Source organism: Asterias amurensis, chromosome 3 (assembly GCF_032118995.1).
Source record: "Asterias amurensis chromosome 3, ASM3211899v1".
NCBI lineage: Eukaryota > Metazoa > Echinodermata > Asteroidea > Forcipulatida > Asteriidae > Asterias > Asterias amurensis.
Genome location: NC_092650.1, coordinates 2,051,598 through 2,077,448, shown reverse-complemented (window position 1 = coordinate 2,077,448; position 25,851 = coordinate 2,051,598). Strand labels below are relative to the sequence as shown.

At 39.3% G+C, this 25,851-nt stretch overlaps 1 protein-coding gene across 3 annotated transcripts; it reads left to right on the top strand.

The window, feature by feature from the left end:
* Positions 1–238: 238 nt before the first annotated feature.
* Positions 239–25,190, top strand: LOC139934858 (ras-responsive element-binding protein 1-like). 3 transcript variants are annotated; one of them, XM_071929270.1, is made up of 3 exons: positions 239–708; positions 15,234–16,204; positions 18,217–25,190. In XM_071929270.1, exons 1-3 carry the CDS (start codon positions 669–671, stop codon positions 22,966–22,968), a joined length of 5,763 nt encoding a protein of 1,920 aa, XP_071785371.1. In that variant the 5' UTR covers positions 239–668; the 3' UTR covers positions 22,969–25,190. The 3 variants fall into 3 exon arrangements, with proteins under 3 accessions (XP_071785371.1, XP_071785370.1, XP_071785369.1); XM_071929269.1 differs by lacking the exon at positions 239–708 and adding an exon at positions 1,630–1,753 and having other exon boundaries at positions 15,234–16,198; XM_071929268.1 differs by lacking the exon at positions 239–708 and adding an exon at positions 1,630–1,753.
* Positions 25,191–25,851: the final 661 nt, after the last annotated feature.

The window sequence follows — 25,851 nt, the reverse complement described above, 5'->3', positions numbered from 1 at the left end:
TAAATAAAGAGTCAGATGACTTATTGAACATTCACACTGTGATAGGAGTGTGTAGAGACCCTAGCCATGGAGTATAAGTTTGAGTATCCTGTTCAGTGGCATCATCATCCACAGCGGGTTTCCTGAGAGTATCCACTGCTGGTTCCTGTGCAATAGACCGGCGAGTCTGAATATTGAATTATGATGATGCATCTCTATTCTTTCTACGTGTACTTGCCGTGATAAAAGCTACCTACTACTACTAGCAATAGCTGAGGTGACCTTGTATTGAAATCTCCTCTCTCATGCTCAAACCTAAACTCTGTGTGGTGTTTTCTGGAGTAAGCCTACACTGGCAAGTTGTCGTCATGTGATGATGCCGGGTGTTTAGGGGGGAGGATACCCCGGGTAGTTGCGCATGCGTTTCACGTCTGTTTCCGCCTTTGATGCGTTGGCAGGCAGGTTCTCTGCTGCACACAGTACACACGGAAAGGGGTAGGGAGCTGGAGCACCACTGTCTGCAAAAGGCTTTTATCAATTCGGGATCTGGGACTACAGTAGACGGAGATGTGCCGTGTAAAAAGAATTATGCATTATTCATGAGGTTGCACATTAGAGCGTGACAAGGTGCACTAGACTGCCGTCGGGCCGCATCCCATCTCTTCTGTGGGACGACCGAGGACTGCATCATGTCTCGCCGAAAGCAAGCCGTTCCTGCAAGGAGAACAGGTAAGGAATTCTCGGTGAAATCATCCGATCATATCATGCATGGAGCATTGCTCCCTATGTGAAAACAGAAGACAGTTATTAGTGGTTGTATGATTGATTTGAACATGGCTGACATCCTGTTGAAAATGTCGAGAGTTCCTCTTGCTTTTTGGGACCAATGCATTCTTTCTCATGTTTTATACGTGTGTGGGAGTGACGGATCTAGCAATCCAACCACTGCGTGCAGCACGATCTACCCTTTGTTAAAGGATGCAGCTAATAATGTATAATTATTTGGGATCGTAGTTTTAATTTCTTCTGACACTAAATTCCATCTTCCATCTTGTTGGTGATTGGGTCTGAATCATATGTAAAGAACATGAGTGTGTTTGGTGTGGAGTTTTAAAGAGTTTGTTTCTGAAATGAGTGGTATGAAAAAGTGAAGTGAAAACTTTTGAGTATCTCATCTTTTGGGGATCGTCATAAAAGTTGAGACGGTTTATGTGTGTGTAGTTTTTTTTTCAATGCAAGAGTCGTTGTTGCCACGCGGCGGCACTGGCAGTCATTTTGTCTTTTCTGAACTTCCTACTTGATGTGTGTGTGGTGTAGTGATGGGACTTGCATTGCATGTAAGCTACATCGTATTACTGTCTGCATTCTCAACACGGCACATCCGCCCGGTCGCCGCGATACATCTGACCTCTTAAGTTGCTGGCTGTGCTTTGCCTCTGCTCAACAAGTTGTCGCCAGCAGCCATGATGCAACCAACCGCACCCGTATATGAACTGCTGTTACCAATGGCTCGGTGAAAGGGTCGCGCTTGCATTTTCACAGGTGTTCTTTTAACTTGCGGGGTGTTTAAAGAGGCAGGTTTTTTTTCATTATTGATAATCAAGGACTGTAGTGTGGTGTAGTGCTTTTGGGGACAATACCACCGCGGCCATGGAGACAGGCCTCGGGTAGAATAGAAGAAGACAAAAATCTGGCTGGGTTTCCAGACAGTGAGAAATAGTGATGGTGAAAAGACTTCGGCGTGACATGGCCGTGCGTTTGAAGAGGATGCCTGGTAAATGAGTTATATGTACATCTTTTTAGTTGTTATGGAGGGTTTTTATTTGTGTGTCTTTGGGAAAAGGGGGGGGGGGGGCAGTGAGTGAATATTGATGGTAAATGCATGGTAAATGATAATGATGATCGTCTTGTACATGTGGTGTTCTGATGTACATGTACACACTTATCTGTTTTTAGAGTTAGCCTAGTTTCAAGGAGTGTTTATGCCTTGTCATCAACTGGTTTGACCTGATGGTGCATCTAGGGGTCTTTTTGACTGGTCACTTGGGAGATATTCAAATTACTTTTGCTGATGTGGATCAAGTGTGTAAAGGACAAGGATAACTCTCTTCATAACTTTATTTATAAAGGATGCAGTAACTTGAAATCTGATTTGAAATTTGTAGTGTCATCTTTTCTTGTAATTTTTAAAGGATGCAGTAACTGGAAATCTGACCTGAAATTTGTAGTGTCATCTTTCCTTGTAAATATAAATAGAGAATGTTTTGGAAACGAGGGAACTTAGCAAGTCTATAAGACTTTATTTTGATAGTTGTTTATTGATTGGTTTAGAGCCTATTGATTTATTGATTTTTCACATCAAAAGTCAAACAATAACAAGGATGTTTTCTACGATAAGAATAATGAAAGATGATGTAATTGTTTATCTGGTGTATTTTTAATCAAAAATGTTATTTTTTTGAAAGTGCTGAAAAAGTTTTGGGAGGTTTTACTTATTCCTGCTTTTAAGAACTAACAAAATTTAAGAAACTTGTTTACAAGGTTGATCCAGTAATTACAGAAACTATGTTGTTTATAGAATTTAAAAGGAGCACGCAAAACTGTACATTCATTTTTAAAAAGGTGTTTGAAAATTCATGCAGCTTTTAGAAAAATTAGGTATCTCAGTTTTAACCAATATTTTAATTGTTTTTTTTCTTCAAAACTTCTCACAAAAAACTTATCAAAGTTCCAAATAATTTTTTTCTTCTGAATAACTAAATTCTTTCAGATATTTTCGGTGAATGTCTTAGGGCATCACCAAATAGTTTCCCCCATTCAAATTAAAATTATCAAAGCAAAGCTGTTTGGAAAAACAGTAACCATGATTGGTCTTAAAGCATTCAGGGGACGTGACAGAGATTTTGACAATGATATAAATTTCTATGGAATAAAAACACTATTTTCAAAATAAAGACTTGAAGTTGTAAAACAAATTCAGAGTAATGGATGCGACATCTTCATACTGTCCAATAAAATACTTTGAATGAAATAATGGTTCATCTCAAGGATGCCTGTGTTCTCTTCAGATGTTCATCTTTTTAGATAAACCAGCTGGATTTTTCCCCCTCAGTTTCCTGTTTTCTCTCAGTTCATGTTCCTGCTCAGGAATATTTTTGTGTTTTCATGAGGCAGTTTTCTTTCTCCTCCAACCATTGTAGTCACCTCTCAATAGAACTAACAGTACCACTTCAGCACCATCAAAACTCTAGGTCACCAAGTATGATGTTTACCGAGCAAAGAGAAAAATAAGTTTGATGTGCTTTGTCACTCGCTGAAGCGTAGTTCTCAGGCCTGAAAACAATAATAGATTTTAGATTACGGTGAGCCGCCGCCAGAGCGAGTGAGGCGGAGGGGAGGATTGCTGTAGAGAAACACGCCAGGCAAAGAGAGGCATACACCTTGACCCAAACCTATTGTTATCACACCATCAGAGCATGCAAATAGCTCTGCAGCTCAGGCTATGTAGAGTACACACACTGGATGGGGGAGTATACTTTGCTCCTAACCTTTTGGATTGTTGATTCAGACTGTCAGCATCATCCAGTGGTTGTTTGCCTCTCTGGGCTGCATCAATGGCTCCCAGGGGAAAAAAAGGGAACTAGAACATGGCTGACTGAGCAGCATGGTTGCTGGTAGTTTAAAAGGCTTGTTTGCTCTTTGGTGTGAATAAGGAGAAGACAGTTCCAATTGTAGGATGCTCTCATTATAATTAATACCTAAATGCACAAAGTTTAAAGGGGTTACTTAAAGTAGGCTATAATTATCATAGCGTAAGCAAGAGGGTGTCTGGGTGCCTTTTTGGCATTCGGTATACAATTTGGAAACCCTGTTTTAAATTCGGACAGTCTGTTTCATCTGTTACAGTACAGGCAAATGAGCTTGTTTGCTCTTTGGTGTTAAAAAAAGGAGGAGACTTGTGTGTTATGAAGTGTAGAATAGATGCTCTCATTATATGAATTCCTAAATGCACAAAGTTTAAAGGGAATAAGTACAATCACAGTATGGGTAAAAACCAAAATTAATATTCTTTATCCCGATGCAAATTTAACATCTATTATACAATCACAGTGTTGGCCCGTTTTTTAATTTGGACACTCTATTATGTTACATGTACATTACATATGTATCGCAGGTGTACAATTTGGACATTAAGTTTTTAAATTTTCAGCAAATTTGGATTACCATGGATAAAACCTTGGGTATACTATAAAGTATAATTGTTAGGATTCCAATGCTCTGGTTATTTAAGAAACACTTCATGAATCAACATGTGAACATAAGTATGTGAGTTTCTAAGAACACGAACTGGTGTTGTCATGTTGTTATTGATGGTTATTTATGTGGTATTGGAAGGCTGCTTAGGTTCCAACAAATCACCAAGACGACAGCACTTAAGATTTATTTGACTGAGGATGATTGGAATCAGTATAAATCTTTAAAAACAAAGTCACAATTTGTGCTTCAACCCTTTCATGCACCATTTTAGTGATAAACTGATGTGTTTTATTATGGGTAATAATTTATCATGGACACAGGTATTGTTTATTTATTTGTTTTGAGAAAGATGTGACATGACGAGAGAGAAATTAGTTCAAATAATTTTCAGAACTAAGTTAACAATCAACAAGTATACTGATCAAATTAAAAGATGAGTATGTATTTTAGAACAGAATCTACAAAGAACGAAGTTTTGAGAAAGATATGTGACATGACAAAAAAAATGAGCCTCAGGTACTTTGCTTTTCTTCATCAGTCACTCTGCTTTTCTTCATCAGTCACTCTTCAATAGCCCAATGTTGTAGAGAACAAGTATTGCACCGTTTGTCCTTGTCCCTTTGTGTGTTAATAATCTTCAATCAAGTTGATGTGTTTTATTATGAGTAATATTCTTACAGGAAATGCAGGTCTCGTGGATGAGATCCTTTCATATCCATCACAGGCAACCATTTTAATGTCATTTGGATGTATAATTAAAAGTTCATGGACATTTTATGCAAACGTTCGGAGGATGGTTAAGAAAGTCTTTTTGTACGTGGAGTTCACAAATTGTTCTGATGATGTTTCAAAAACTAAAGACAAAAACTTAAAACCTATCTCTTTCCTATATTAGATAAGTGATTTGTTTATAGCTAGTTTTAATTTAACATTTTCTTTGTTATGCGCTTTGATCATGTTTTGGAAAAGCGCAATATAAATACCTTTTATTATTTTTATTATTATTATCATTGTATATATATATACATTTTTCAAGCTCTAGTGCGAATGTTTTATGTACATGTACACTACGGGTCTTGTCACACGAGACAATTTACAAACCACCAATCCCAGGCAATCTCAACAAATCAGAAGACGCGGATGGATTAATATTTGAATAATGTATCCATAATTTTCTTGGGAATCAAAAGAGATTGTTTGAAAAATAACTCATGTGCTACCAAAGTGATCCTGTTGCACGCATTGCAGTTGGTTGCCTCCAAGTTGCCAATAAAAGTTGCTTCTTGTGTGACAACTGACAACGGCCCCCTAAGGATGCAACTTTGAAAATTTTAGCCCTGTAAGTTGTCCTCTTTCCTTCATACCCCTACTCAGCATGACCCTTCATGATTCAATCATGATTCATCCTAGTAAGGCGATTGTCTGATCGTAACCTGGTAGAGTCTGTGCCACTACTTGATAAGCCATCCCCCCCCCCCCCTTGACACTCCAATCACCAAAGGAGGAGTTGTCGCCACAAGCCTATGCAGCAAACACATCTAGAAACTAAAGTTCAGCGTTTAGTAAAGTTTGGTACATGGCAGGCCATGCCAAAGCATTGTGCAAACAAGATATCTTTGTGTGTGTGTGTTGCATCTACGCTTCACTTGGCCCTGAATGCTCGGGTGTCTAGTCTAGGGAAGATAGAAAGAAGAGGTTTTTTTATAGTCGTCACTGATTTGAATATAAATGGAATTTAAAATTGTGAAAAATGGAATTATTGTCTGGCCTTGGTAGGATGTGATTGAATGGAAGGACATTTTGGTATCTTGTGAGGTCAATGGACAAATTGGTCTAAAGATGTTTAGTGTATTGGTTGTATTACTGTGGTGAGAATCATTAGTCATTTTTTAAGGAATTTGTTGTTACTATTATCAGAAACAACCCGCACCCCCAAAAAAGCAAAGAGTAACAAACACAGAAACACAAAAAACTCCTAAAAAAACAACTACAATTATATTCCAAACATAAAAGCAGGTGAGATGCAAACATCTTCTCGCTATCAAAGACTAAAATGCAGGCATGAAATTATTTCTACTGAAGTCCATTTTCGTCTCTTTTTTTTCCTCAGACAAATAAAAAAAGTTGTTATTTTAATTTTATTTAAAAAATGCTTTGAATGAAATTCGGACCAGAGGAGTTAGGAATGTTGTCATTGGTGTGGCAGTGAGTTGGGATAAATACTAAGTTTGTTTGACTGGTTATATTGTAGATGATTAATAAATTCAATTAAACACCAATAATTCCTTCAGCAGAGCTCTCCATTTCTTTATCGTGAGACGCTGTTTACACACAAGGGGTAGTGCCAATGTCCGGGCCTGTTTCTTTAGTTAATGATTTATGAAGATTAACTTTTTTGATAAGAGAAAATTTGCAATTGCAAATTGATGAGGTTGGATGTGTTGATATGGGTAATGGCTTCTAAGATAAAGTACACTGCAGTAATATGACCCTTATTAAATCTACTCCAAAATCTAACCTTAAAACATTGTTAAAAGGACTTTTTTTCTGATGAATATTACGCCCTAAAGTACCACCATAATTCAATTCAGTTCAATTCAAAGCAAAGTTTATTTCCCCCATAATCATCATCAAGAAAGAAAAAAGTATCGTCAATATAGAATAAATGCGGAGTCTGGTTTTCAAAAAGGCGGGGCTTGTCAAGGAGCAGCATACAAAAACAAAACAAAGAGCAACAGCTTTACGTTAATAAAGAAAGACAAAACATGATGACATTTCACCTCAAAACTTATTGCGATTCAAGACTAGATTTCTTTCAGTTTCAAATGATGTAAGTTTACCATCAGTGATAATTTTCTGAAACATGACTATTATGAAACAATTATCCTACAAAATCGTCTGTTACCCATTCCCTCTCAAAATTCCCCCACATCTCATGATTTGTTAGGATTTGTTTGTTTGTTTTGTGCTCCCAAAAGGCCTCAGCCTGGTTGGTATGTTGAGCTACAATCAAGTGGACAATTTTAGTGAACTTGGGTGAGTTCTCACACAAGGAGTAATGCAGTCTGGTTGGTGCAGGCCTAAAAAATAACCCACGGCACCCACAGCAATTGCCGTGGTGCCCTGTGCTTTTGCTGCAATACCCTTTGCAAAGTTACAATACAAATGAACATTTTCCTCATGGAAGTGCCCCTTGTTAGAGGAGAATGGCTGTGCCCCTTCAAGAGCGAAGTTCATGGCCTGTTGGTGCGTTGAGATGCAACCAAATGGAACGTTTTGTTGATTTTGGAATAGTTCCGGATAGTATCTCACAGAAAGTCAAAAAGTAAAATAAATTATGATTTAAACAATGTTCTGTTGATGATAATACAGAAACCCAAACTCAACTCTGTTACGACTAAACGGGATATGATCTCTGCTGTATCCCTACCGAGACTCTAAACAACATAATATTATCCATGGATACATTTATCTCTACAGCGCAGATCATGTTACTAGAATGGGAGTCAGGATGTAAGGCTTCCCATGTGGAGTGCTCTCAAAAAGCTGTCACTTCCTTGATGCCGTTTATTCCTTTACCCTGGCTACCCCTTAAAATACTCTTCCCTTCTGCTCCCAGGACCTCTCAATGCACCAATTCGGAGACAATTGTCTCAAATTCAGGCTTGTTATACACCCCCGTTGGAGCTGAACAAATACATGTAAAGCAAATCATTTAATAAATCAATTAACTAATACAACAGGTTTCAAAATAACCCACGACACCCACAGGCCACAGCAATTGCCGTGGTGTCCTCTGCTCATTTTGCTGTGGTGTCCTCTTCTTTTGCTGTGATGCCCTTTGCAAAGTTCCAATACAAATTTAGACTTTTCTCACAGAAGTGCCCCCTTTGACTAGAGGAAAGATGCTGTGCCCCTTCAAGACACTGAGAAGTTCAAGGCCTGATACAAATAAATTAACCCTGAACAATGTTATTTGTGATTTTATCTTAACAAATGGAAGACAAACTGTGGCAATCTTGGTTTTAAGAAAGGGGAAAATGTCCGTATCGAAGTATCAAATTTACTCAAATGAGATATTCCGTTGGTAAAAATGAGTTTAAAAAAGCGGTGGGATACGGAAATATTTCCTAAGAAAGGATAATAATACAGCATTCATAAAGCACCATATTTTATATCCAAAACATTTATCAAAGGCAAAAGCAGGATGAAGCTTACCAATTGAAATAAATCAAGAAGTTGAGTTCAATTAAATAAGTAGCGAAAAAACTGTCTTTATGAGAGACTTTGACATATCCTATGATTGATGATTATGAGCAAACAGTTTTCCTCTTTATTCAAGCTATCAATCACAATGACTGTCTGAAGATATTAAGTCATCACTCGTCGTCGGTTCTGCATAATTTTAAGATAGATACTGGTAGGATTATTTAGCTCTGTGTAGTTTGACTTGCATCCATTGTACATCTCTCTCATGTAAACCGGGTTTATTTCGCATGGACATTGCTGGTTGGAGTTTTTTGTTAGTATAGGCAGTTTAGACTGAGCGTTTCAACAACAGTAGTTATTATGAGAAAACACTATCAGTACTTCATGTAAATGGTTTACAGAGTTGCAATATGGATGATTTTTATCACAAATATTTATCTTTAAATGGCACGGGACACCTTTGGCAATTTTGTCAAAGACCAGTATTCTCACTTGGTGTATCCCAACATGTTCATAAAATAACAAAGCTGTGAAAATTAGGACTCAATTGGTCATCGAAGTTGTGAGAAGAAGAACGAAAGAAAAGACACCCTTGTTGTGCAACTTTGTGTGCCTTCAGATTCATAAAAAAAAGGCTTTAGGCCTGAGGTATTTAAATATTTGAGTAAAAAAATTACTTCTTTCTCAAAAACTATGTTACGAGGGAGCTGTTTCTCACAATGTTTTACATGTATACTGTCAACAGCTCTCCATTGATTGTTACCAAGTAGGTTTTTATGCTAAAAAGTATTTTGAGTAATTACCAATAGTGTCCAGTGCCTTTAAGGGGATGCAGCATTATTGATGACATTCTTACAACAAATATAACATCACATTTACAGCCAAAAAGAACACTTGTATGTCAACAGCTACCATGAAGAAAATTGAATTACTCTTATATTTTAGAAATGAGGAACAAAATATGACAAATTAAAAAAGATGTCAAGAGCAATGTGTTGATCCATAAAGCCATTTTAGACGCTATTAACTGCAACACAGCCACTGAATTTAGTGACCTTTTAATGATTCTTGAAATATAGAAGATGAAAACGATTGAACCCGTATGCCAAATGGATGCTTTACAAATTAGTATTTTTTTTATTGATGTCTACATGTCGGTTTTAGTATGTATTTTGTTATCAGTGTTTATACTGCAACTTGTTGATACCTTTATCAGATACAAAAGTCTATATATAAGCAGAGATGCAAGTGTCAAGGGGTCGCTGTTGCAGACGAGTATTTTAAAAACCCATGAAAGAAAAACGTTTGGGAAATGGATACCCGATGTTATTGATTCATGACATCTTCCTCACGTTCCTGAGTTAAAGGCACAGGACACTATTGGTAATTACTCAAAATAATTGTTAGCATAAAACCTTACTTGGTAACAAGTAATGGAGAGCTGTTGATAGTATAAAACATGGTGAGAAACGGCTCCCTCTGAAGTAACTTAGTTTTTGAGGAAGAGGTATTTTCTCACTCAATACTAAAATACTTCAGGCCTGAAGCTTTTTTGTTTGGTATCTGAAAGCACACATAACTTGTGCAACTAGGATTTTTTCTTCCGTTATTCTCTTGCAATTTATTTCGATGACCAATTGAGCCCAACTTTTCACAGGTTTGGTATTTTATGCATATGTTGGGATGCACCAAGTAAGAGTAATGGTCTTTGACTTTACCCAAATGTGTCCAGTGACTTAAAGAAGTTTCATCCAATGTTTTTGATGTTTGACAGAAACGTCTCGGCTTGAAAGCCCAATCATTCAAGTTGAACCTCCGTTAGTGTATTACTTTAATTAATATACATTTGTCGTTGAATGAATTAGGTTGCGTTTATCATTCTTACCATCAATTTACAATTTAGAATCGTAACAAGTTCAACACTATACATCCATCAAAGAGTCGAAATAGATGAGCATCTAAAAGCCAGAGGGGTGTCTGTGTGTTTTGTTGTATAGCATTTACATGTGTATTAAAAATGAGCAACTTGGACAACCAGTTTTTCAATTTCCAGGAAATGTGGACACCCTTTTACCAAATCCTGGTTAAAACGTTTGCGAACAAGGATATGAGGCATGAATTAAGTCGTTCTATTTTACAAATCCAAAAATAATGTTAATGTTACTTACATAGTAATTTTAGTTAGTTACATTATTATATATGTAAGTGACATCAACATTATTTTGGGATTTGTAAAAAACAAACCCCTTAATTCATGATTATCAACAACCCAGATGAACTTATTTAATGAAGGATTTGAGGGCTTAAGTTTTTAATGAGTACATGTACGTGTATTGTTTACAGTTGTTAGAAGTGTAATGCATAATGCAAGTTCTCTTCATCATCAATTCTTGCTTTGTACATGTCTATAAGGTCTTCATCTTAAAGACTTGTCTCATTTTTACTCTAGACTTTGTGTTAATTGTTATAAAAAAAGATTAGATGAAAAAATTACCAGGAGATCTTGGCTAAAACCTTGTGACGAAGATATGAGACAGTTGAGTTTTTTAAATTATTTTGCAGTTGTTGGCAGTGAAATGAACTATAATTTCTCTTCTATGCATTGTACATGTGTGCAAATGATTAGTAAAGTTTACAAAATCTGCATCTTTAAGCTTTTTTTCATTTTACTCTAGACTTTGTGTTAATTGTTATAAAAAAGATTGGATGACAAAAATAACCGGGGATACGATTGACTTCATCTGTTTTGCTCCATGCTCATTTTTTTCTTTAATACCTGTCTCCTCCAAAATGCAGTGTGAAAAAGTCAAGGCCAGGTCATTCCGTTACCCGGGTGGTTGTGTTGGCGCAGTCTGGGTCCCTGCTAACTAAATTGTTTGCACCGATAGGGACTGACGGCCAATGGATGGTCATCCTGTAGTATGTGATTCATCACATAACCTTGTGATGTTAATGTGTTGTGAATGGGTGATAGAGTTGACATGGAGCGGTGTTTAATACAAACTCAGGCTGTATGCTTTATCCCAAGTTTTCATTGTAGTTATTGTTTAATGGCTGTACATACTTTTTTTTTGATGGTCAGTAGTTTGCCGTTTTGTTGTGAGGGATTTATTGTAGTAGTCTGTTGGTTTTGTACATTGTAACTACAGTATAAACGATAGGGATAAACAAAAAGTAAACTGGCTTACAATTTTTGTTTTTTTCTGTGGGCCAGACCCAAATGTTGGTATCCTTAATGTGGACTTGGGTATTATTGATATTTTTCAGACCAGATTTTGTTTGGGTCAGCATTTTTTACTAGCTTTCCTTTTTTATCTTATTGACTTGATATACAAAACGTTCATAATTCAGCCTGTGGCTGCCATGGAATTTTTTTATGAATAAACCATCAATGAATGAATGATACATCAAGCAATTAGTACTGGACTAATAGAAATCAACCCATGTATGCCAGGATTGTGGATACCGACTCCCAAAATAATTTTCTGTCTATTTATGTTGAATGACTTTAAAGTTCATGGGTTTTTCTTTTTGATCGTTCCTCTTGACGTAGTCTGTTGTTTCTTTTCAAACTCTTAATCTCCTCTCACGGTCTCAACACTACCTTCTGGGAATGCCTAGCCCACTTTATAGATCAGGAACAAGTAACTTAATCCCAAGCACATCTCAATGTCAGCACGTCTGAAGGTCTCCTGTTTTTATTATACTAGTCTCAATACATAGCAACATCATACAGGTGATTATAGAAGCTAACAAAGAATCTCGTGGGGGGGGGGGTGCCATCAGGGTCATCCTCTCCCCGCTGCACTCAGCTATGATGAGGTTTCCACTAAGAGGTCACCTATTCAATTCCATGGTACGTGGATGTTGCCAACACCCCTACAGCTCTGAAAAGTGGTATCTTCCAACAACAAAGTTTGGCCTCAATGATTCATTTCATTTTTTTCCCCTCGTCCTGCCGAGTTCATCCCTGTGTGTGCTGGCTGGTGCAGCTGATACTGTGGCCTATCATTCACTCCAGTCAGATGGGAAAAACCACAGACTCCGAACTTTGTGAGTTAAACTACGTAGCCTCAGTGTATGGCTTATAATTCTTGTTCATGACTCTTTGACTTTGATAGAAAAATAATTGTCATTTTTTTCTTTGGGATTTATTTTGGGGTGGTTTTTAGTTTTTTTGGAAGAGTCCACCTTGGGAGTGGATGAAGGGGTGATGAAGAGTGTTTATTGTCAGAAGACAAAAAAGACCTTGTGGCTCTAACAGGATGATTACTTTAGTATGGCACACTTCCTGTGCTCGGTTTCATGAGTTGTAGTAGAGGCAAGGAATGAAAGAGAGAGAGAGTTTAGAGTCCGGCACTGTATAGTTTATTGATGCGCTGGATGACATGATGCACAACTTCCTGGAGAGGCCAAAACCAGAGAACTAACAACTTCCTTGTTTTTGTCCGAGAATTATTAAAAGGTAACTATTTTTTTGTTGCTTGGTGTGGTTTCAACATGGTGATGTGTGATAATGGAGAGAAGATGTGATAAACTGATGGTGCCTTGAATGGAATTATTTCACTCAAGGTTTTTTTTTTATGATATTTTTGGGGGTGAAGGATGTTCTGTTTTTGGTGGCTGGCTGAGGGATGAAGTGGTGTTTTTAAAATACTTTATGAGATGATGAGAACAGACAACAGTATTAGATTTTTAAAGGGTTTTGATACCTTTTTGTTTTGGGCCATGACTTTTGATGTATGTAATTTACCTGTAGAAGTTTCAGCTTCATTATAGTCGTCAAGTTTTGGAGGAAAACAAAAAAGTGAAAATCACAGAGCAATGTTAAAATAATTTTCATCCCCGAGACAAAAGTTTTTGTGTGACATTGTTTGACACATTTCTCAAAAACTACTGCACCATAGCAAGTAATAAAGCTTAGTGTGGAATTTTGTTTTTCTTTCTTCATATTTTATTTATCACTCAAACTAATTTCAGAAATATCGGGTGTAAGATTTTACATAAATTTAATTTATCTTGAAGTGTTTCATTTCCCTTTTGATGTATTTTCTGTACAGCCATGCTGGGATTGATTCTACAGGTAGTATCGGTGTCTTTTTAATGTGAATTACTTTCGTTTCTTGTATCGGTGTATCTGTGAATATTGTGGCAATGTAAATTTTTCCCTTGGCCAAACGTCAGAGAACTGAAGTTGTTGCACAGTTCATAGCCTTGTTGCCTCATCAAAATATTCTTTTAACTTTTCTGTGCACTGTAAGGAAAGTGGCCATCTGCCCCCATAATAACAAGATTACATGCCAGCAACCTTACCTTTTACAATTAATAGACCGATCCAGTAGGCTCCGCCCACGGCGCACGTGTGAGCAAGAACATGTGGGCCTCTCCAATGCCTTTCTGCACAACTCTGCCGCGCGCGCCAAGAATACGCGCACGCAAGTCGGACCTTATTTTGTGGACCTTCGTTGCATTGTGATTGGTCAATACGCAATGGGGCGGGGCTATTATTTTACCATCTCTAAACTTGATTTTAAAGGGAAGGTATACCTTTGGTAATTACTCCAAAAATTAGTGGTCATAAAAACTTACTTGGTAAGAAGCACTTTAGATGTTGATATTGTATTTAAATTTACATTTATAGAAACTTTCTCTTTAAAGGAAATGTAGGTTTAGAGAGAAGAATTCAAACACAATTCAACTTTAGTAATAGTTCTGGATGAAACGTTTATCAGATTAGAGATTATTCTTCCTGGGCGAACATAGCCGCTCAGGATTTTCGCCAATCTAGTAATGCCAGCTTCTTTTTCAGTGACTAAAATTCTTTGTAACTAATCAGCAGAACAGTTACATGAGAAAGTAGTTTACTTTTTCTAGTCAAACAGTCTTCATTCAAATTGTCATCTTTAGCCAAAAATGTGTTTTTTAATTGACAAATAATTTTTGTTCTCAAAATGAATCTAATAAATACTTAATTTTTTTGAGATTTGTAGGGTTCACTTTATTATGAGCTATCAAATAAAAAAAACAAAAGGGAAACTGACTGGATACAGTTTTAAATGATTTTTGGAGGAACAAAGACAAATTTAGGAGTAGGATTTAAAACAACGTTGAGCAATGGCCTGCATCTTCGGCCAGATTATATAGGCAGAGAAAAAAAAGGAAGTTCAACAAATCTATTATTAACTGAATATTCATTGAGTACATGTATGCTTGTAAAAATGTAGACTTTGTTCATTTTTTTCATTTACAAACATTTTGATATTTCAATGTTTGTTGTACTTGTACATTGAGTGTGTGTAAAGTGAATTGTTGTGACCTTCTTGAGTTGTTCAATGGTTAGAGATACTCTTTTGTTCGATCTTGTAAGGATTGTGTAAATATGAGCACTTTCATTTTCAATAAGCTCCATATATTTGGGAAGTTCCCTATGAAAATGAATGTGAAATTTAGTGGAAAAAGAAAGGATATTTCCCCATTTTCATCAGAAACGTAAACATTATCTATGCAAGTGACTTTATTAAGAGATGGATGTCAGTAACTGATTGCTGTTAGCATCTTCTATGGAAGGAAATTTTCATTTGCCGTGATGCCCTGTGCTTTTGCTGATGGTGCCCTTTGCAAAGTTCAAATACAAGTTAACACTTCCCTCTTCACCAGAGGGAAATTGCTCTGCCCCTTCAGAGCGAAGTTCAAAGCCTGGAAATGTAAACATTATTTATGCAAGTGACTTTATTTCTTGATCTGGTGTCGGTAAACTGATTGCTTTTTGCATCTCATTATCTATGCAGATTTTTCTGGAGACGAAGGGGAAAAGGAAGTCCCATCCTCGACTGATGGACAAATTGCTGACATCCAGGAAGTGGACATGGCGGACGTTAAGAACAGACAAAGCAGCATGAGAGAAACTAGGGGGAGCCAATCAGGTGCTAAGAAGGATCAAAAGATCAAGAAGACCAAGCCTGTTGCTCAACTCAGATCAGAGCGTCCGGGTCTCAGACGGACCTCGCGTAAGAACGCTGCTCAGCGATATAAACTGGGAAAGATCGCTGCGGCTGAGGAAAACAGGATGATCGGTGCCGAGTTGAGAAGTGAAAGACGGCGTTCGACTGAAGGAGTAGCGAAGGTGAAAGCTCCGAGTGGGAAGAAGAGCAAGGGGGCGTCAAAGAGTTTGAATAACTCCCCAGTGAATGGAGTGACAGATGATGTTAGTTTGGAAACTGATGTAGACAAGGATGAATTGGAAAGTCAACAGGTGGACAACCTGAGGGATATAAGCGCCGTAGACAAACCCGACCTGCCTGAGAGTATCCATCAAGTACCCGATAGCCGTGGGTCCTCTGAGCTCAAGAGACCCACGGCGATGTCATCGTTACCTGCTGAGTCAGATGTACAACCCTTGAATCTGGCTGCCAGCATTGATTGCGGAGATCAACGTGAGACAGGTGATGTAGCGCCGCCGTTACCGATGGAGGAGGATGACGGTGACTCGACGAGTAATGACCAAGCAGTAGCGTTGTCGGTCGGCAATTCAGCTCATGATGATGCTGGCCTGGATCCACTCGGAGGGGAGGTGAGTGGCGACTGGGGATGTACCCCGGCCACATCAGAGGAAGTCAAGACTGAGTCAGTGCAGAGTGACAGCCCAAGTGGGGAGAGGAGAGAGATGACGACTGGCACCAAAGGAGGGACAGAGCCCAGCAAGAGGCCGGCCGGCTCACCCTCTGACACATCCGTACTGGCAGATCCAAATTGGGTAAAGGTGAGGGATGATGATAGTCTGTGTCTGTAGATGTGTATCTGCTGCGGGAGGATTCAGTGAAGGATATGAGGCATTATTCAGTTACTAAATGTCTCGCAGAATAATTGGGGAGATTGGGGGGAGAGGGAGAGAGGGGAATTACATTGCAAAAAGAAATGTCATTTACCATCCTCCTCTTCATAATTCGACTTAAGCCCAATTCATACTTCTACTTTGATACTCCTACAAATGCGAAATCAATACGAATTTTGACGTCACATGGCAGTTTTCGCAGTGAATGTTTCGCACGAGTTGAGCACAGTTCAAACTGTTGCAAATTATTTGTTTGACGAATTTGTGATGTCAAAATTCAAATGGCAGTTGCATTCGCAGGAAGTATGAACCGGGCTTTACATCGGAGCAAAATTTGCATGACTGAACATATTCTGAAATGGATTCACAGCTGTGTTGTACACAGGTATCAGCTGTGCACATCGCAGACACACAATATGGCCTCCCAAAGTTCAAAGTGATACATAAGATGATTCAGAACCGGGACTTGGAATAGTGAGCATCATGCGTAATGACACAAACTTGAAACCATTTCCTGTTTATGTATAAAAATTAACGTAAAAGAACTTCAGTTATTAATAAGCACATTTTCCCTCCTAAATTATGAATTATGTTTATCAAAGACAACTTAAAGAAGAAATTTGTAATTTAAACACGGTTTTATGTAGAGCTTTTTGCAAAGTGCTCAACAGAGAAAAGGTAGGCAAAGAAGATAAACAAATATAGAGCAAGTTAAATGAAAATCTAATTTGCTGTTGATTCATTCATAGATTTATTCATAGAGCAAAGATTAAAGGGACATGTTGCCTTGGATCGGACGAGTTGGTGTATAAAAGTTTGTTATGAAATGCATGGGTAGAAAGATGTTTTAAAAGTAGAATACAATGACCCACACTAATTTGCCTCAAAATTGCCTGGTTTTCCTTTTACTTCGTGAACTAACACGGTCGGCCATTTATGGGAGTCTTAAGTTTGACTCCCATAAATGGCCGATTGTGTTAGTCGTCGAGGTAAAAGGAAAACTACGCGATTTTGAGGCATGTTTGTGTGGATCATTGTATTCTACTTTTACAACATCTTTCTACCCATAAGCAGTTTATAACAAACGGTTATAAACGCTCTTCAAAGACCAACTCGACCGAGCCAAGGCAACGTGTTCCTTTAATAAGATGAGTTTTGAGATCTGCTTTGAAAATAAAATGTATTTGAGACGCTTGACTCAGAGTCACAATCAGATACTGGAGAAGTGGAAGTTATTGATTTTATAAACTAAAATAACAAAAATTGAAGTGGAAGTAAACCTCAAGACCGACCATCTTAAGTGATGTTGAAAGAAGCAAAATGGAAATTAATAAATTTATATATATTATTTTGTAGAAACCAATATTGCAAATGATACTCTGAATCAATCTTAATGAACATTTGAAAAAAAAAAGAAAAAAAAAATTCTCCAATGTAAACTGAATATTTTTTCAGTCAAATACCATCAAAAGTTTTCGCACCTTATTATAACTTCTTGGAGAAATTTTTAACTAAATTTAGGTTTGAAGAAAAACAAATGACTGGAGCGAGATTTGAACCAAGTGATATATCCAGCCCTTTGTTGGCGGTCTTACTATTAACTAATTATTAAAAAAATCTCCCTATTAACTAATTATTACAAAAAGATATTGACAAAAAAGGGACACCGCCAACAAAGGGCTAGATAGCTCAGTTGGTAGAACGCCGGCATGTTAATCTGGAGGTCGTTGGTTCGAATCCCACTCTAGTCAGTTCTTTGTTCAACCCCAAAAATCATTTCAAAATTTACCCAGTCAGTTTCCCTTGTGGTTTATATTATATAGGAAATGTGTTTGTATAATTTTGCTTCTGAAAAACCTGTAAAGAAAAACTGAAAAAGTGCTTTACAATTTAACGTTTTTATTTATATGATCTATTTTCTATTTATTTATTTTCTGCAGGGTATTTACAAGCGTCGTCGTCCGATGGAAGAGGGCAACACCTGCCTCACCTGCCCGGTCTGCTCCGAAGAGTTCCAGGAGAAACATCACTTGACGTTACACTTCAGAGAACACAACACCACCACCATGGACGGCATGATGCATTCCTGTAAGCTCTGCGGTAAGAAACTCAGCTCCACTAGCTCCCTGGATCGTCACATGTTGATTCATTCTGGCGAGAGACCGCACAGGTGCCCTATCTGCCCCATGGCGTTCACAACGAATGGGAATATGAGGCGGCACATCCGGACCCATGAGAAAGGCGCTGCGGCAAGCACGGAAGGAGAGTACGTTACTGAGACGGCATACAGTAAGCCGCGTAAACGAATCCCATCCAAACGTCTTCTTGACTCGGATGAACTTGACAAAGAGTCGACTTCTCCGCAAAAGCGCCTTGCCCTTGAGGATGGAGATAGTCCTCTCAAATCCAGAGTCAAGGAGGAGGAATTGACTTGCCCTATCTGCGGTAAAGCCTTCTTGTGTCACTACGGGCTCCAGACCCACATGGATCTTCACCCAAATGTCATCATAAAGTGCGATATGTGTGAGGCGACATTCAAGAATCACCGAGGCCTGCGTATGCACACCCTGATGTCTCACAAGAAACCCAGCCCTACCAAGACTCCTCCTGCCCCGGATGTACCTTTAGGCTTTCAAGATCTCGGTAGCGTTGCAGACATCTCGTGTGATAAGTTCCCTCTGATAGCTCAAGTGTGGTGCGAGCGAAATGTACGCCGTTGTAACAGCATCGTGCACCAGTTCATATGTCAGGTATGCTCTAAGGCATTCCCATGCTCTAGCGCCCTCGACCTTCATAAAAAGAAGAACCACTCCGCTATGGATATGACCATGACGAGCCAAGTGGAAGATGTCGGCCTCAAGAATGGTAAAGAAAACGTCCTGGTCCAAAAAACCAAGCCTACTGATAAAGTTAGCGCTTTTTACAGTAAACTTCCACATACATTCCCATCTCAGGTACAGTTCTTGGCCACATTGAACCTCAAACCCAGCCCGTCTCCCATCGTGAAAAATGCACCAAACAAAAACGTGGCATCGGTGCAGCAAGCAACGCCAACTAAAAGCAAATTTCCTTTCACGGATCAAGGATTTGCCTCCGATGATGAAGTCGAAGCAGATAGAGATTTTGCTGACGTGGGGAAGATATTGACGCTGACGACATCAGCGTCCAGTAACCCCCTCTTGATGCTGAAGCATCTCAGCCGAGGTGTGAAGCAGTCTCCAGTAAAAGCATCAGCCTTATCATCTACCTCAACATCCTTGGCATCCAAACCAAAGTCCAAAGTAACCTTTGCGAGTAAACCCCCACCCGCTCACTCTCACTTGCCGGACCAATACAAAACCCAAATCAGACAAGCAGATCACGAGCCCCGCTCAGGAGATCCAGCCACCGAGATGCACTTTCCCATGGAAGTTGCCAGGGACGAGACCAAGGTGGAGCATTCAGCAACAAGTACACAGGAGAAAACATCTCACGATGTTGGAAGCGAATCCGAGCCGAATGAGGTGGAGAAAACTGAAGAGGCGGCGGGAGACTCTAAGAATGGGAAGAAGACCGGTAAATACGTCTGCAAACACTGTCAGGAAAACTTCCCACAGTACAGCGCTTTGAAGATACATCTTCGCAGCCACTTGGGGCTAACACCTTTCAAGTGTCTATTGTGTGACTACTCCAGTGCTGATAAGAGCACCTTAGTGAGGCATATGAGAACCCATAGTGGGGAGCGCCCTTATTCTTGCAAGATGTGTGACTTTCCTTTCACAACGAAGGCTAACTGCGAGCGACACATCAAGAAACGACATGGAAAAGAGACGAAGATAGACATCGAGTTGAACATTACTCACAACACATCAGGTGGACCCCCGGGGGAGGCATCCCCTAATAAGTTCAGGGCTCCGGACACACTCTGCAAGCTCTGCAACCGCGAGTTCAGATTCTTCAGAGATTTACAAAATCACTTGAAGGTTCATCAACGAACTCCGAGTAAGTTCTTTTGCCTCAAATGCCAGACGGGCTTAAGTTCCAAGAACAACTGCGCCCGTCACATCACCAAATGCCACCCTGAGATCGAGAAGGACGATCTTGATAACTTCATGATGGTCAAGCAGGTCGAGACTAAGGACATATCTCAAACCATGGCCAACTCATTTGCCAGTAACGGAGAACAATTATCGCCAATTGACTTCAGCAGGAAATCTCCTATTGCAGCTTCCGATAGCGACCTGAGTGACCAATCATGGCTGAGTGCCTACACCTTGCCCAACATGACTGACGTGGATGCACCCATCGACCTGAGTCTACCCAAGGAGAAAAACTCCTCCTTTCTTCCTCCAGTTGACAGCAGTCTCGGCCGACTACGGTTCAAGCGGGTGTATCACAAGTTCTACAGCAAGGTGATCGATGCCTTAGTTTGTCCGCACTGCAGTCGAGCATTCAAGCGTGGTTCGGTTTTTAAAGAACACATCCGATCCCACATCACAGAGCGCCCTAACCGCTGCTACTATTGTAAAGCTGCATTCACCATGAAGGATAGCCTGGATAAACATATTGAACGTCGACACGGTGACGAGTCGAAGAGTGAGTCACCAGCTCAGTCATTCATCCCCAAAGTAGCCACCCCGATGCAATTTAAGCTCATGTCTCGCTCGAGTCACGGCCTTAGAGTTCGTATTGCCCATGAATCAGCCGAGGCCACTGATATGTCTGTCGAGCATTTACTTGAGAACCAAACTCTCAAGTCCCCAGGTAGTAGCTTCGGGTCGGACGCAAGCGGGGAGCTGGCTAGCGTTTCCAAGATTCTAGCCGCGAGCAGCAACAACTTCCAGGTCTGTTTCCCACCGACTGGGGCCCAGGTAAAGCCGAAAGGAGAGAAAGATGATGTAAAAGAAACCGGAGACAACGAAAACAAAAATGAGTTTGCAGTTCCGGAAAATCCCACCAATAAATCTGAAGATCAGACGGAGTGGGACACACCAGTACCATCAGATATTGAGTTATCAGAGGAGTACGATTTAGTCATCGATGAATCCATTGCGTCGTCGTCAGAATCTACAACTGGGCTTGAGACACAAAAACCCAAAGAGCGGGTCACTGAACGAGACAGATCCAACCTACCCACGAAGGAGATGTGTCCGTACTGCAACCGCAAGTTTCCCTGGATCAGCTCACTGCGCCGCCACATCCTGACGCACACCGGCCTCAAACCTTTCCAGTGCCCTCAGTGTAACAGTAGCTTCTCAACGAAGTCTAATTGCGAAAGACACATTGTACGTAGACATTGTCTCAATGTCAGCCCTGGTTCTAAGGCTCCAGAACTCCCCTTCACTTGCCTAGAGGGATGCTCCGACTGTGCTTACTCCACCAAACTAAAGCTCATCAAACACTACGAGGTCCAGCATGTTGGAGTGCCCTTTCCCGAGTGCTACAAGAACGAAGTGAAGAAACTACCCGCATCCGTCATCAGAAATGCTCTGGCGAGACGAGCATCGAAGCTCGGAGGAACTCGTCCTTTTGGGAGCTCCGAATTCCGCAGCCGAGTAGGGATGTCAGGCGTAACTCTAAAGCTGACTCGACATAAACCTCTTTTAAAGAGGAGACATTCATCCCACGATGAGAAACCACTCTCCCTCGTTAAGAAGACGGTGACCGGTGAAGAGGGAAAGTCCCTCGATGGCTTTTCCAGGAAGAAACATCTCTTTTCTCATAAGGGTAAACCTTTTCCAATCATTTTCAAAAAGAAGAAGAGGAAGTCTCTGCCGACGATGGTGAATATCAACGGCAGCAGGATCGGTGCATCCAGAGTAGGCGATCAAGTTAACAGCCAACCTGTAATGGATCTCTCAGTAACCAGTGAAGATATTAATCTCATCACAGAAAGTCTCGGATACGTCACCGGCGAGGGTAGCGGGCAACCGTCACGCCGTAAAGGTAAATCCAAGCGTAAGAATGCTCGCCACTCCTGCAGCAACTGTTGCAAACGATTCAAAAGTGCGACCACGCTGAAACGACATTACCGAGTCCACACTCTAGAGCACCCATTCCGCTGTACGGAGTGCTCTGCTAGCTTCACCACAAAGTTCAACTGTCAGCGTCACATGCTGAAACTTCACGGCAAGAGCAAAGAGGAAACTCTAAGACTCATTGCGAAACAGAAGTCAGCGATGTCATCTGAGAATGATGGTGAAGGGAATCAAGAACTTGCAGAGTCTGGTGTCAAGGAAAATGGTTTCATTGTAGATCCAGAGGTCCCTGGAGGTGTCAAGGATGCAGACGTAGGAGGAAGCTCTAAGGGGATGAGTGATGAGAGCCAAGACACAGATGAAGATGAGAATGAAGATAATAAGGAGGATCTAGAGGAGGGTGAGGTGCGGGATGGTGACGGTGACTCGGAAACTGATGACTTTGGTGAAGACGGCGAGATAGAGGTTGATGAAACAGCCTCAGACCTTGAGGAAACCAACATGGAAGGGAGTAACTTTGATTCAACCTGGGATGAAGATTCCACCGAGGGACCGTCTGATAATCCGGCCAGCGATGTTAAGATGCCAAGAGGTCGTGGGAGAGATGTCTTTGTTTCCGGGACGGCGGATAATTCAGATATTATTCAGAATCTTCTTGGAATACAGGATTCCTCCGTTATTGATCAGATGTTGGATTCTGCCGATTCTGCCGCCAAGCTCCTCGGTGTTGAATGAAGTTCCTTAACTCTTTCAGTGCCCGCTCTTTTTTGTCTTTGAACCTAAAATGCCCAGCTTTTTAAGATTTTTCGAAATTTTGAAATCAGAAAAAAGTCCTTCTCACCAAAAAATATGTATCTTGCTTGTTTGAGTTGCCTTGGTACATCCAAAAGGCAACAAAATTTCATGAGTGATACTGCCCTTTCTCGAAAGCATGTAAATTATGGGTCAGACATATACAATTGATAACACTTTCTTTGTTGGCTTAACAGAAAATAGATCATTGGCACTGGGGGAAGGCGTTAATGTATCCCAAAATAATCAAAGTCTATGTTTGATTCAAAATTCTTAAATCATTCCAAAAGCTTCAGATAGAACAAACACGATAAAAACTGAACAATTTGCCCAAAAAGCATTTGAAAAAAATAACGTTTTCAAAGAATTTTTGAAACCAAAAGAAATTTGATGGCATTTAAAAACATATTGAGATGTCAAAGAATACTGTGCAGAGATTTTATATCGATCAGAGAAGAGCGTCTCATTTTGATCCTTGCCAACTTCCTCAAGGACAAAATGTTGCAGCCAATTATGAAAATAATTACATAAAGTGTGAAGATGTCCTTTTATATTTTGCTATTTGTAACAGGTGCTAAAAAAGCAAACAACAATAATAAGTTGATTATATTTTTTAACTATCTCACCATTCCATGTTTTTTTAATTATTAACTCTATGCTTTATCTAATCTACAAAATTGATGGAAAAAGAGAGATGAGAAGTCAAAGATATTTTAACAGTCAGGGCCCAATTTCATGGCTCTGCTTACCGCAAAATTCAGCGCTTACAATTACCAATCTCTGCTTACTGTGAAAGCGCAGAGTTTGTGCCGTAGCTGTGTAAGCATAGAAATGCCTAGTAATGGCAGTACGCACGCGCACAAGCAAAAAATGCTTGATGTAAGCACGGAATTCCTTGCGTCCCTATGTGGTGCTGATTTATTGCTTATGGTAAGCAGAGCCATGATATTGGGCCAAGTTCATTTGGTATTTTATGTTCAGTTGTTAGAGACTTCCCTGCGCATGTCACAAAAGCCTGAAAAACACCCTCGCAATGATATAATTTATTTGCAAGGGTGCTGTTCGGCTGAACTCATCTTTAATTTTGGCACATCATGGACTGAAAGTCGAGTTCTGTTTGACCTTATCACCACCAAAGACTTTATCAATTAAAAATCTCCCCTGGTATGAATACCAATGATTCATGTAAGCGGTTTCAATTTTAAAACCTCTCTTTTTTTTTGGGTGAAAACCATGGATGAATAATCATGTCAAATTTCTCCCTAATGCAATATTTGTATTAGAATGCAACATGTATAAAAGTAAAATGAAAATTTGGATAAATTCAAGAGTAATTACCTGCATGATGGTGAAATGTACACAGCTAAATGTTGAGTTCCTTGAGATGATGGCAACCCGTCTTCCAAGAGCATTTGGGCATATTCCTTGTATTATAGAAAAAGAAAGTATACATCAATTTATGGATGTACTTTGTACGTCTTCCTTAAAGGCAGTGGACACAATTGGTAATTACTCAAAATAATTATTACCATAAAGTCTTACTTGGTAACGAGTAATTGGGAGCTGTTGGTAATATAACACTTGGTGAGAAACGGCTTCCTCTGAAGTAACTTAGTTTTTCGAGAAAGAGGTGATTTTCCACGAATTTGATTTCGAGACCTCATAATTAGATTTTGAGGTCTCAAAATCAAGCATCTGAAATCACACAACTTATGTGTGACAAGGGTGTTTTTTCTTTCATTAATATCTCACAACCTCGACGATCAATTGAGCTTAAACTTTCACAGGTTTGTTATTTTATGCATATGTTGAGATACACCGAATGAGAAGACCGTCTTTAATATACAATGCAAAAGAAAAGAAGAAATGCAACATAATTGTACTACATATTTAGATATAATATTAGCCACAGTAGTTTTTATATAAACAAGAAATAAGGAATCATTTGTAGTCTTAGTTTTCTAAGCTATTTTTTTGTGTAAATTCTGTTCCAAATTGAATTTAATAATACTATATGTTACTTCTACACTAAACTTCCAATGTAAATATTAATGGTCAGAAAGTGGACCAAATTATTAAGAAACACATTTTTGAAGATGTGTTTTGAACAGCATCCTTAATTTTGATTCAAATACTTTATAAACGTTTGTCCTTGCATTTTGACTTTATCACACAATAACTTGAAGAGATTATTCAAATGTTTTTCTTCATTTCGAAACCACAGTGGGGGGAAATTGCAAAGTGAGCTGTAGGTTGTATTTATATGTGTGTGTTGGGTGGCTGTAGAGTTAATGGGTGGAGATATGTTTACATGTATCATAAGGGAGATTATCTTTGGATTGATATGCAAACATTAAACCCTCGCATCCCCATCATACGCAGCCATTGTGAGATTTAACTTGTAAATATTGTTGTGTCTAAAAATGTGCACTACACTGTTTAAAACATAGGGGCAGTGACTACACAAATTTGGTAACTTGGATTATTGGGATGAAGGTTTTGGGCCCAATTTCATAAACCCAGTAAGCACCAAAAAAATTGCTAAGCACAGAAAAATCTTCCTTAGTAGAAACATGTTACCAGCCGACATTCCATAAAGTTTACACTGTTGTAACTGGTACCCCACTTGTTTTTCGCTAAGCAAAGAAATTTGCTAAGCAGCATTTTCTGCTTAACAGCTTTATGAAATTGGACCCAGATCATGACTTAATTGGCTTTAATGTTCAGCTTTTGCTATGCATGCATTGGTATATTTTGTAGGATTTAAGAAAAGACATTTGTAAACTGAATCTACACATTCCCAACAATTCCACAATGACTTCAATG